Source organism: Lepidochelys kempii, chromosome 1 (genome assembly GCF_965140285.1).
Source record: "Lepidochelys kempii isolate rLepKem1 chromosome 1, rLepKem1.hap1, whole genome shotgun sequence".
Classification (NCBI taxonomy): domain Eukaryota; kingdom Metazoa; phylum Chordata; order Testudines; family Cheloniidae; genus Lepidochelys; species Lepidochelys kempii.
In genome coordinates this window covers 323447299-323461182 of record NC_136380.1, presented here as the reverse complement: position 1 = coordinate 323461182, position 13884 = coordinate 323447299, and the positions used below count along the sequence as shown (strand labels likewise).

The 13884-nt window shown below is 41.5% G+C and overlaps 1 protein-coding gene across 12 annotated transcripts in view; it reads left to right on the top strand.

The window, feature by feature from the left end:
* The window catches only part of CPNE8 (copine 8), a 296005-nt gene that overhangs the window by 128742 nt on the left and 153379 nt on the right, over window positions 1-13884 (top strand). For 10 of the 12 annotated variants that reach the window (XR_012156821.2, XM_073328405.1, XM_073328396.1 and 7 more), the window contains one exon: window positions 7366-7470. The exons of the other annotated variants lie outside the window; for them this stretch is intronic. Coding sequence is in view for 9 of the 10 variants with exons in the window: in XM_073328405.1 (XP_073184506.1) it covers window positions 7366-7470 (105 nt within the window). In the remaining variant the exon portion in view is untranslated. The remainder of the gene's footprint in view (window positions 1-7365; window positions 7471-13884) is intronic. 12 annotated transcript variants of the gene reach the window in all.

Sequence of the window (13884 nt, the reverse complement as noted above, 5' to 3'; positions counted from 1 at the left end):
GTCGTGAGGGAAAAAGACTTATGAACAAAATTTCAAAACCTCTCAATACATAAATGATTTTCAGATGTGTCTGTCTGCTACGTTCATGCTTAATTCACTAAAATAGATTTATCTCTGTTTCAGAGTAACAGCCGTGTTAGTCTGTATTCGCAAAAAGAAAAGGAGGACTTGTGGCACCTTAGAGACTAACCAATTTATTAGAGCATAAGCTTTCGTGAGCTACAGCTCACTTCTTCAGATGCATATCGTGGAAACTGCAGCAGGCTTTATATATACACAGAGAATATGAAACAATACCTATTCCCACCCCACTGTCCTGCTGGTAATAGCTTATCTAAAGTGATTTCCAGCACAAATCCAGGTTTTCTCACCCTCCACCCCCCCACACAAATTCACTCTCCTGCTGGTGATAGCCCATCCAAAGTGATAACTCTTTACACAATGTGCATGACAATTAAGCTGGGCTATTTCCTGCATAAATCCAGGTTCTCACATCCCCCCCACCCCCATACACACACAAACTCACTCTCCTGCTGGTAATAGCTCATCCAAACTGACCACTCTTCAAGTTAAAATCCAAGTTAAACCAGAACATCTGGGGGGGGGTAGGAAAAAACAAGAGGAAACAGGCTACCTTGCATAATGACTTAGCCACTCCAAGTCTCTATTTAAGCCTAAATTAATAGTATCCAATTTGCAAATGAATTCCAATTCAGCAGTTTCTCGCTGGAGTCTGGATTTGAAGTTTTTTTGTTTTAAGATAGCGACCTTCATGTCTGTGATCGCGTGACCAGAGAGATTGAAGTGTTCTCCGACTGGTTTATGAATGTTATAATTCTTGACATCTGATTTGTGTCCATTTATTCTTTTACGTAGAGACCGTCCAGTTTGACCAATGTACATGGCAGAGGGGCATTGCTGGCACATGATGGCATATATCACATTGGTGGATGTGCAGGTGAACGAGCCTCTGATAGTGTGGCTGATGTTATTAGGCCCTGTGATGGTGTCCCCTGAATAGATATGTGGGCACAGTTGGCAACGGGCTTTGTTGCAAGGATAAGTTCCTGGGTTAGTGGTTCTGTTGTGTGGTATGTGGTTGTTGGTGAGTATTTGCTTCAGGTTGCGGGGCTGTCTGTAGGCAAGGACTGGCCTGTCTCCCAAGATTTGTGAGAGTGTTGGGTCATCCTTTAGGATAGGTTGTAGATCCTTAATAATGCGTTGGAGGGGTTTTAGTTGGGGGCTGAAGGTGACGGCTAGTGGCGTTCTGTTATTTTCTTTGTTAGGCCTGTCCTGTAGTAGGTAACTTCTGGGAACTCTTCTGGCTCTATCAATCTGTTTCTTTGCTTCTGCAGGTGGGTATTGTAGTTGTAAGAAAGCTTGACAGAGATCTTGTAGGTGTTTGTCTCTGTCTGAGGGGTTGGAGCAAATGCGGTTGTATCGCAGAGCTTGGCTGTAGACGATGGATCGTGTGGTGTGGTCAGGGTGAAAGCTGGAGGCATGCAGGTAGGAATAGCGGTCAGTAGGTTTCCGGTATAGGGTGGTGTTTATGTGACCATTGTTTATTAGCACTGTAGTGTCCAGGAAGTGGATCTCTTGTGTGGACTGGACCAGGCTGAGGTTGGTGGTGGGATGGAAATTGTTGAAATCATGGTGGAATTCCTCAAGGGCTTCTTTTCCATGGGTCCAGATGATGAAGATGTCATCAATATAGCGCAAGTAGAGTAGGGGCTTTAGGGGACGAGAGCTGAGGAAGCGTTGTTCTAAATCAGCCATAAAAATGTTGGCATACTGTGGGGCCATGCGGGTACCCATAGCAGTGCCGCTGATCTGAAGGTATACATTGTCCCCAAATGTGAAGTAGTAGGGCCTGAGGAGGGAGTCTACATAGCCAGACAATCCAGCTGTCAGGGTGCCAATGCCTGAGATGATGGGGCGCCCAGGATTTCCAGGTTTATGGATCTTGGGTAGTAGATAGTTTCCTCAGGAAGTCAGTGGTGTCTCGAAGGTAGCTGGGAGTGCTGGTAGCGCTCAGGCCCTACGCTACCAGCACTCCCAGCTACCTTCGAGACACCACTGACTTCCTGAGGAAACTACAATCCATCGGTGATCTTCCTGATAACACCATCCTGGCCACTATGGATGTAGAAGCCCTCTACACCAACATTCCACACAAAGATGGACTACAAGCCGTCAAGAACACTATCCCCGATAATGTCACGGCTAACCTGGTGGCTGAACTTTGTGACTTTGTCCTTACCCATAACTACTTCACATTTGGGGACAATGTATACCTTCAGATCAGCGGCACTGCTATGGGTACCCGCATGGCCCCACAGTATGCCAACATTTTTATGGCTGATTTAGAACAACGCTTCCTCAGCTCTCGTCCCCTAAAGCCCCTACTCTACTTGCGCTATATTGATGACATCTTCATCATCTGGACCCATGGAAAAGAAGCCCTTGAGGAATTCCACCATGATTTCAACAATTTCCATCCCACCACCAACCTCAGCCTGGTCCAGTCCACACAAGAGATCCACTTCCTGGACACTACAGTGCTAATAAACAATGGTCACATAAACACCACCCTATACCGGAAACCTACTGACCGCTATTCCTACCTGCATGCCTCCAGCTTTCACCCTGACCACACCACACGATCCATCGTCTACAGCCAAGCTCTGCGATACAACCGCATTTGCTCCAACCCCTCAGACAGAGACAAACACCTACAAGATCTCTGTCAAGCTTTCTTACAACTACAATACCCACCTGCAGAAGCAAAGAAACAGATTGATAGAGCCAGAAGAGTTCCCAGAAGTTACCTACTACAGGACAGGCCTAACAAAGAAAATAACAGAACGCCACTAGCCGTCACCTTCAGCCCCCAACTAAAACCCCTCCAACGCATTATTAAGGATCTACAACCTATCCTAAAGGATGACCCAACACTCTCACAAATCTTGGGAGACAGGCCAGTCCTTGCCTACAGACAGCCCCGCAACCTGAAGCAAATACTCACCAACAACCACATACCACACAACAGAACCACTAACCCAGGAACTTATCCTTGCAACAAAGCCCGTTGCCAACTGTGCCCACATATCTATTCAGGGGACACCATCACAGGGCCTAATAACATCAGCCACACTATCAGAGGCTCGTTCACCTGCACATCCACCAATGTGATATATGCCATCATGTGCCAGCAATGCCCCTCTGCCATGTACATTGGTCAAACTGGACGGTCTCTACGTAAAAGAATAAATGGACACAAATCAGATGTCAAGAATTATAACATTCATAAACCAGTCGGAGAACACTTCAATCTCTCTGGTCACGCGATCACAGACATGAAGGTCGCTATCTTAAAACAAAAAAACTTCAAATCCAGACTCCAGCGAGAAACTGCTGAATTGGAATTCATTTGCAAATTGGATACTATTAATTTAGGCTTAAATAGAGACTTGGAGTGGCTAAGTCATTATGCAAGGTAGCCTGTTTCCTCTTGTTTTTTCCTACCCCCCCCCCCAGATGTTCTGGTTTAACTTGGATTTTAACTTGAAGAGTGGTCAGTTTGGATGAGCTATTACCAGCAGGAGAGTGAGTTTGTGTGTGTATGGGGGTGGGGGGGATGTGAGAACCTGGATTTATGCAGGAAATAGCCCAGCTTAATTGTCATGCACATTGTGTAAAGAGTTATCACTTTGGATGGGCTATCACCAGCAGGAGAGTGAATTTGTGTGGGGGGGTGGAGGGTGAGAAAACCTGGATTTGTGCTGGAAATCACTTTAGATAAGCTATTACCAGCAGGACAGTGGGGTGGGAATAGGTATTGTTTCATATTCTCTGTGTATATATAAAGCCTGCTGCAGTTTCCACGATATGCATCTGAAGAAGTGAGCTGTAGCTCACGAAAGCTTATGCTCTAATAAATTGGTTAGTCTCTAAGGTGCCACAAGTCCTCCTTTTCTTTTATCTCTGTTGTGTTCCACTTAAGAAATATCTGATCTACTAATTCCTGGCCCAGGGACTGCTTATGTGGGTCTATTAGCAATTGGCTTAACCTGTTTTCTGGAGTCTTCCTTTCTGGGATACTCCTCATTGTCATATTCAAGAATGTAGCAGTCCAGAGGCTAGCCATGCCTGATGGTGGGTCCATGGGGAACTAGCCTTACTGACAAATTCTGGAGCATAAGCTGTTCTATGTAAGTAGCTGTCGCCAAGAACTGTGCCTCTCTGAGGCAGTTTGCTGGAACAGCTCAGCTCCTAAAGATTATAAAGTGCAGCAGGAAAGTACTTGGACCTCTATTGAAAAATTGCAGGGCACTCTCTCCTCTCCCTTCCATTGATGCATTCAGACAGTCAATAGACAGTCAATGGGGAACCTCCTGAGTGCTGGTAAGTGTGGCTGAGCCCTGTCCATAAGAACCACACCCCACCAGTGGTAGGCATAATTGCCTCTGTATGCTGCTGATAGTGACCACAATGAGCCTTTAATTCCTTACTTGCCCCTAGGGTTGCAACCTGTCCCAGTTTTCTGAAGATCATCCCTTTTTTGAGGTAACTGTCCTAGGTAATTTGTAAGGGTGCTCAGTGCACACACTGAGCTGTCAAATTTTATGAGCTAAGGATCATCCCAGATGCCCAGGTTTTTTGTACCTGAGAGGTGGCAACACTACAAGTAGCCCGTTAAATCTGATTATAATGGGATACAAGGAGCAGCACTTCAGAACTCCTGTGAGAGGCTGGATCGATACTCCCCAGCTTGGCTCAGAGCTTCAGGGGCTCCCTCACAATAAGAACAAGAATAAAAGATAGGGTTTGTGGCGCTTAGGAAAGGATTTTGATGAACCTGGTAAGCAAGAAACTGTCATTCTCATGAGCCCCCTCACCCTTGCACATCCCCTTCTCCTTATCAGATAGAAGGAAAGACCCTTACCCAGGAAATTATCTGGTTCTTGGGAAAATAGCAGCAGCTTAGGAGCTAGGAGCACCAGGGAAGCCAGATGCAAGGAGAAATCCCCAAGGAACTGTGTACAGAGCAGGCTGCAGCAGAAGCCAGGACGCAGTCATTGGAACAGGGTGTGACTATCGGACATTATAGCTGCAAGCAGGTCTGTGTGGGACTTTTGAGGAATCCGCAGTTCAGAGGCGCTCTTCTAATTGAGCCTGGGCTGGAAATCTGCAAGATCCTATTTGATTTGCATAGAAGACTGGACTGGAGAGGCACCCCAAGCACTAGGCCTAAAGAGTCCTAACCTTTCAAATTATAACCTCTTTTTTTTAATATGTTGTTTAATTATAAACAGCTATGTGTCATAAACCTTTCACACATCTTAGTTGTACATTATCTGAATAGGTCATATTCCCCTAACTCAACAATTAGGTGTAAAACAGCTAATAATGCTCAGGTTAGATCTTATATATGATTAAAATAAATAATTTCTTTTAATTTTCCAAAAGAGAGAGATAGTTATTTTGTTATAAAACTGGTAACCAATACATCCAAACAATTAACAGTGTGATTGGTTAGTATTAAATTCCAAACCTAAAGTAGAATAGATTCTTTTCAGTTCAGCTACAAAGTACTTACAGGTATCAAAACTTAACTTCCATTTCCAAAGTATATCTCCCATTTAATGGAATCATTTACAGGGAATACATTTTAACTTATTTTAGATAACTGATAAATAGATGCCACGTTAGAATTCATTGCAGTACCTCTTTTCTGAAGAAAAAACATTTCAAATTTAAAATAACTTTAAATAACACCATTGAGGTTAATTGAATCATGAATATAAGAGATGTGCCATCATATTGCTCTTTATTTTAAAAGAAACAAAAAACAAATCATTAATGCCACTGAGATGCCACTGGTACAAAATCTCATTCCTGACCAATAGTGTTTTCACTATTTTGAATGTAAAATGAGGGCCAAAAGATAATTTTTAAAATAAATTAATGGTATCTCTAAACAGAAATTATGGGAATTGATACACAAACGGACCCTGAATGGGATATCACTGACTATTTCTCACTGTCAAGAAATGTCACATGGAGCTGCACAAAACTTGGCATGTATGGGTATCTGTTGCTACAACCTGTCTCCAGAAGCAAATGATTATTATTTACATAGCAGCAATAATGGCTGGACACTGCTCAGACAAGAACGACTACACGGTCTGCCTCAGTAAATTTACAATCTTGTGCATACAAACAAAGCAGTGGGAAATGAGAAGTGATAAGGGCAGGCTGATTGGACATGAGGTTTACAATGTTCCACAATTTTTGTTCAGATTTTGATTTGTTTTTTTAGTGGAGTAAATATTCTTCCATGTGTAGTTTGGAAATTTTTTCTAAGAGAAGGATTGAGGATTATGGTTCTCTACTGGTATGATTAGCTGGCCTGAGAAAACACTTGCAGAACACCAAGATCTAAATTCTGTTCTGGTTCCTGGGGCTACAGTAGTTGTGCATTCCACCAAAAATTCTATAATCCCAATACCCAGAATAGTCCACCTGGGATTTCCTTCCAAGTCAATCTGTGCGGACATTTCCTATCCTTATGGAAGATAAAGCAAAGTGATGCAAGCTGTGAAACAAGTTTTAAAGTCAATTGCACTCACTGTTCTTTTTAACCAGCTTCTGGGTCTGTTCAACATTTTAAGTGTCCTATTTCTGTGTAGTTCCTTCTGATTGTTGCAATTGATGTATCCTGCAGCTGTTCTCAGATAATGGACAGATTACTAAAACTTGCTATCCTTCAGTGAATGTGGTTTCAAGGTTTGAACTTTTTAAAAGGATTCTCTCCGCCTAGTGTCCAGTGGGTGTCAGTGGCCACATACATGCAACTTTTTCTGGATGTGTGGAATCACATGATTCAGAAAAAATTATCTGCATTAAAAAAAAAAACAGGTGCATATACATTTTCTGGAGCTAGGCCATGCATTAGAAGGGTCCTGGTGATCTCTCTGAAGTAGGTCTGTCCAAGTCCAGAAAAATAGCTCAAGAGTTGTTCACTGTGCAAGCAGTCAAAGAGTAACAAGGACCCAGCTCACCTTCTCTGAGTTCCAACGTTTATAGAACCAAATACCGCAGTTAAAATGAACACAGCAGTCATGAATTGGCATAACTGCAAGTTTATAAATTCTAAAGTCTGCCCTTTTCCAGTTAGGTAAAATCTTCCTAGTCCTAGACTTCATTGTACTTCTGTTTTAGATTGTATTTGGACATACTAGCTTTAGAATTAAATTATTTAAATACTGAGGTAGAGCAATAAAGAGATTGACTACTTCTGCATATTTATGACTCCACATCTGATCACTCAAAAGTGAAAAAATATTTATTTATTTTTTTCAGTTTTACGATCTGTCACAAGACAGAAGTTGTAAAAAATACATTAAATCCAGTGTGGCAGGCATTCAAAATCTCTGTCAGAGCGCTGTGTAATGGAGACTATGACAGGTAAGATAAAGACTGAGTTCTATATGCAGAGATAATTTTCTTTTCACTTACAAATTCTTATGTGAATAACTTCTGTAAGCATTGCTGCTTCTGAATTTTTGGTTGCGTTATTTAATCTTCATTTTAGAAGACAAAATTAGTTCAAAACATTGGTTACATTTTAAAAAATATTTATCTGAATCCTTTACTTAGATGTGAACAAAGTTCCTTTTAGCTAGGAGATAAGTCACAAGAAATAGACATTTCACATAAATGAGCAAGGCAAAAATATGAATCGTGCAGCAAGTATCATGAGTAATTCAAACTAGTAAATAATCCTCTCTCCATCAAAAGGAGTCCCTGCTACTACTGTGCATGGAAACTAGTTTCTACTCTGCTTCAGTGAGAAGCAAATACTGGTGCACTACTTTCCTCAGGGGTGGAACTTGTACATCAGAGGATGCTGGGAAAAAGTCCCAAAAAAATAAGGTATTTTATCAAATGGTTTTTGTCTGCAGTGTCCTTATGTATGTGGCAGCTGGACCCTGTGTGCCTGAAGTACATAGGAGTCAGAACAGCTCAAGACCCAACCATGCTCAGAGTCTAGAAATGTTTGGTATCTCCAAAATTCTTACAAATAGACATACTCCGCATTAAATTCTGACAGGACGCACAAGGAAAAAAAAAGTATAACTCTACATGTTGACTACCTCTTGTTGTTACCACCAATGTTTTCTAGGTGCACTGAGACATTGCTGCAATTGCAACTGGCCCTTCTCAGTCCATTTATCGTGTCCCTGCTTCCCTGTCTCAGCCTTGTATCTGGAGCTGTTGGTACATCTCACCCAGTCCTCAATGGACACCAAAAACGTACACCGCAATCTGTCACTCAACCTCCTCCAAGTAGTCAGTACTAAGCAGCATAAGAGCAAGAAGCATTCTTATTCACCAAGAGTTGAGAACCACACTTTCATGATAATAAGCCTAGCAAGCCTTTCTCTCCCTAAAGGATACAAAGAAATCCAAGCCTAACTGACCCAAAGTTTTTGAGGAGAAGGGGAAATTTCTTTAACCTTCTTATTGGAACTGTAGGCTGAGGACACTTTCCTGGGTATTTTTAATATTGAGGACACAAGCAGAGTAGAGTTCAAGGCTCTTGTCTCAGTATATTGCACTACTTTCTATAGTAAAGGAAAAAGTTTTTCCCAATCATTACAAAAATGAAAGAATTGTCCACATATGTTTCAAACCAGAGGACGAAAAGGATCAATTGTGTTTTAAAAGGGCCTGGACAATAACAAAGGTGTTTAATTATGAAACACTCCTCAAGGATAAGTGGAATTTTTGAATTTTGTTATGAAACTCTTCATGAATTCCCATATTTCAGAGGGCTCTAAGAAATTGTATATTCACTTATAGTGAACAGCTTCATCTGACCGGTCAGACAGGAAGAAGAACACTTTAAAGGAGGTATATGTTTGATACAGGTGACAAGGGCTTGAAGGCAGATCTAAATGCATCTTTTCTCACTAAAGATGTTGACATTCAGGTAGTGCCATTATACCTACTGATTTTCTAGCCAGTGCTACTTTGAACTCTTTCAAGATATTTTGCTAATGATGGTGAAGACAATACACATTCCTGTAATGAATTAATTAATCCAGTAATGCTTAAAAAAGTATTTTCAGATCTTATCAGTCTTACAGATCTATCATCATGTATCCAAATTCCAACTTTCTGAAGATCTCCTCCTTTCATTCATGTCAGGGAAAGAATAACCTGTTTTCTCAGAGTGAAAAATCTATAATGAAAAAATGTTTTAGAATACAAGAAACTTAAATGAAATCCTTTTGGTATATAATATCAGTTGTACACCAGTGTGAACTTTCAGAATCTGTAGGTTTTGAAGACACGTTTAAATATCTCTTGCACATCTCATGTGAAATGTATAAAATTGAAGATCAATAGCTAGCCTTCTCACCGTGGAACCCTTTGGGGAGAGTATGTAGCTTGCCCAAAGAAGAGTTACCCAGCCTGAAATAGGCAGAAAAGAAACTTTTGGCACTTCATTCACATAGCTGGGAAAATAGATATCTCTACAGACTGGCTGAGTTTTTCTATCATGTACCATAAGCAATAGAGAAGCCTTTTTTCCACATATATTATCTAATTTGTAGTGGGGGTAGAGAACTCATGGGAGATTTGGCTTTTTGCCACAATTGCAAAGTGTAACTATTCTAAAGCGGATAAATGGAACCACATTAAAAGGCATAGACAAGTTATCTGTTGTTTTTGTAAAAATTCCAACATTACCATACTTTCTCTGTTAACCCTTATTCCCAAGTTGCGAAGAAAATTGCACCAAGTTGGCCTCCCAAGTGTCTGGTTTGTTGAACTGACACTTTGGACCATGCAGAAGCCCTGGCCACCACATAAACAATTTTTTGTCTCAGGAACTGATTTATTATGACAGTTTTCAGCTATCAGTCACTGTGGCATAGTTTGTGGCTGAAGTGCCAAGGTGTGTTTGGCTAAGTAACTAGCACACCTCTCAGATCTTGAAGTCAAGTAGCAAATAGCTAGAATAACAGACTTCTTGTGATGTGCTACTTTTTATGATAAACTAACAAGGATATTTCCCTTTCCAGTGCCAGTTCTAATTTTCATAATTTTTCACTGGTGTGACAAACTAATCTTTGGAGGTGTTTTCATCTTTGTTCTAAAGAGTAACTTTCACACTAATCAGGAGGCATCCTTCACTTCCTTTTCCATGAACCTGAAATATGTTTTTAAAAAAACATATTCTATATTAAACGATGCAGTCTAAGTCCTTAAATTTTACTTGGAAGAGAGAGAACATCCAGACCACCTCATCCCCTCATTGCCTCTTTTACAAGAGAACAGAGAGGCAAAACAGTTCCCACAGCATTGATTTTTTTTCTTTAATTCATTCAACTATTTGTAAAGCATACCTGCAAGAAAGAGTTCCTTTCCAGGAAAGAACATCAAACCAGTGATCTGAGGACTAAAATTAATTAATCTAATGTGTTTTAAAAGAAGGAGGAAAATCAGTAGGTATATTATTTTATGTCCTTAGTTCACCTCATTGATATTGAATAGAGTCCATTCAGTACTGGAGCTTTTCCGAAAACAGAATGTTCCTCGTCCAGTAAATGGTTTTTCTGAGAAGATACAATCTCCTGGTGGTTTTTGTTACGTATCAGTCTTGATGTTTGATATTAACAAGATCTGTTAGTGTGTTAGTTCTGAGGAAGTCATTTTCTTCAATACTGTATACAGTAGCAGCAGTGACCCCTTGAAGCAGGAGAATTTTCTCCCAATCACCCATAAAGAGTGGAAGGCAGGGAAACAGGTAGGGAAACTTTTTTTCATGTATGTTATCATTCAACATTTGCTGCTCTCTCTGACACTGAAGACTGTCTTATGGATGGATAAGTGCCTAATAGTTCAGCAGTTTAGGGTATAATTTCCTAAAATATAAAGAACGCATTGTCAACATTGTACGTGTCGGATGAATGCATAAATAATATTAAGAAATATCTAGCAATATAAGAATTGCTATACTGGATCTGATTGCTAAACTAATCCAATATCCTGTGTCAGACAGTAGCCAATACTAGATTCTTCAGAAGGAGGTACAAAATACTCTCTAGGATACAATTAAGGAATAACCCATCCCTAATAGGAGTTTCTTCCTAATATTGTCAATTAGTGGATAGTTGTAGATCCTTATTTTTTTTTTATTCTAACATTCATGGATATAGCCATTATCCATGTAAATGTCCAATTCTAGTTTTAGTCTTAGAAAGGTCTCAGCCGTAATAATATCTGGTGGCAATAAGTCCACAATTTAATTATGTGTTGTATAAAGAAGTTTTTCCTCTTGGTTTAAATTTGCTAACCTTTTCAATTACACTGAATGTCCCCTGGTCCTTGTATTATAAGTAGGGCTATGATTTTGTCATGGAGGTCATGGCAGTCACGGAATCCTTTACTTCCAGAGACCTCCGTGACTTGAGCCCCCAGCGCCTGGGAGCTGTAGGGTTCCCCGCCCCCCCTGGCGGCTGGGAACTGCGGGGGCCTGAGCTCCCAGCCGCAGAGGGAGACGGGTTCCCCCGCAGGCAGCTCCTAGCCGGGGCGGAGTCAGGGGTGCCCGGAGCTCCGAGGCAGCGGAGTGATGGGGGACCATGCACCTCCAAGCCAGCCCCCACTGGTTGACGTGAGGAGCCTGCAGCTCGCCATTTTGTCATGCATATTTTTAGTAAAAGTCATGGATAGGTGACGGGCTTTCGTGAATTTTTCTTTATTGCCCGTAAACTGTCCGTGACTTTTACTAGAAATATGTGTGACAGACTCTTAGCCTTAATTATAAGAAATGGTAAATGGAACATTCGATTTACCTTCTGCATGCCATTCATTTTGGGGGGCTTCTGTCATATTCTCAGTTTTTCAGTTTCTCTCATGAAAATCTTTCCAGGTCTCCAGTTACTTTTGTCACCTGACTCTAAGTCCTGTCTGTTTCTGTTATAACTTTTTTGGGATGCAGTGACCAGTTCTGAACATGGTAATCCTGGTGTGGGCATTCTGTTCATTTATTATAATGGCATCATGTTTACGTTCCATATATGCATCCTAATGTTGTCCCAGACACCACAGGAAAAAAAGGCAAGATACCAAGAACATGGTTTAACTAGGCTGTAACTTTATTAAGTAACACATCTGGGAAACCATCTGGTTATAACTCATCCACTGTCAGACTTGAGGGATGGGGGCTTTCTTCACCCTCCCCACACACCTTTAACTTGGTCCCCACACTGTTCCCAGGACCAGTGTCAACAGAAGAGGGGGGCATCCGTGCAATGGAAATAAACTCTCACATGCTGTGGGGGCATCAGCTTGGAGGTGAGAGCAACACCCAGGTGGGCTGAAGTGGCTGCTACAGGGCCCAGGATCAGGCCAGGGAGTGGAACCAGGAGGGGCTTGAATGGGCCTGAGAGCTGGTAGGAACCCCTGGGGCCCTCCTTCCCAGCCTGGAGTTGGCTGCCCCCCAACTCGCTAAGTTCTCACTCTCCTCCCCTTCTGTCCTTCCAGCCCCCATTTTCAGGGCGCTTAGCCCTCCAGCTGGGATCCCAGTGCCCTCTCCTCACATGAAAGACGATGGTATGAGAAAGAAGATTTGTCTCCTCACTGCACCAGATTTAGAAGCCAAAACTCCATTCCCCATCTTCTTTAGGAGATGCCTTCTTCTAATCTGCTTCCGTTCCTGTTTATCAGGGAACCAGACCCCTATTGTACAAGCATCTGCACTGGGTACCTGCTATGTTTTAACAACATGAGTTTTACAATCTAATCTATCCACCTGGTCACTGAGCCACTGAAAAGAAGGTGAAAATACCCACAGCACCTATGCCAACTTGGTAATTCTATCCCAGCTACCAAAGGGCAAACCTGGTCCTACTCTAGTCCCAAAGAGAAGGGATTTGTTGGTCCTTGGTGCAGAATAGCAGTTTGGACAAGGGAAAGTGTTTATAAACCTGCCGCTTGAGTGTGTAAGTGCCAGTAGGATTATGCTGCTTCTTCCTCTTCTTGCTTAATCAATCAAAGAGCCCCTCCCCCCCCATCCTCAAGGCCATGTGGGGGGAGGGATGTGCTCCTTAAAGGGGCAAGGATTTTCTTTCCTCTGCTGGCACAGTCAGTCTCCCCACCTCTGAGGTGGCAGGTATATGGGGCAAGTTTGCCATTTTGACCATTACAGTGTGTTTAGCTGAGGCTTTCATTGAGCTGTCCCCAACGACAGGTCTTTTTTCTGAGTAGTTAGTTACTTTTAATTCAGAACCAAGATATGTGTAGGGTAGTTCATATGATTACTTCACATGTGCATTGTCCCTCTGAAGTTCCTCGGTCTTCTCTAGTTTTTGACTAACCTAAATAACTTTTTTTCTTTTTGGCAAATCTTGCCTGCCTACTGTCCATGCCCTTTTCCGAATCATTAATAGACATTAAATAACACCAATCCTAGCCGGAACTCTGGAGCACTCCACTGTTGAACTTTCTGCATTATCAATGTGTGAGAGATGGTATTAGAAAGGAATGTACACTCCTAAATCTTGTAATTTGTTAACCGGTTTTGTGTTTGAATCTCAGGCATATTCTGTGGAAATGATCCCATAAATCCCATGTAAAAAGAACAATTTTGTCTTTAATGAAATTTTAATTGTATTTATTTTCATTAACTTTTTTTTTTATTTGAAGAAAATTACTTGGACTAAAATGAATTTAGTATTAAATCTTAGCTGGTATGAAATGTTTTTTGTAGGTTGCTGGATGGCTAAAAATGTTAAATAATGGGAAATCATAACTGAATAGCTCAATCAAGTATTTTCTACTTAAACTGAGCAAACAGCCAAACTGTCT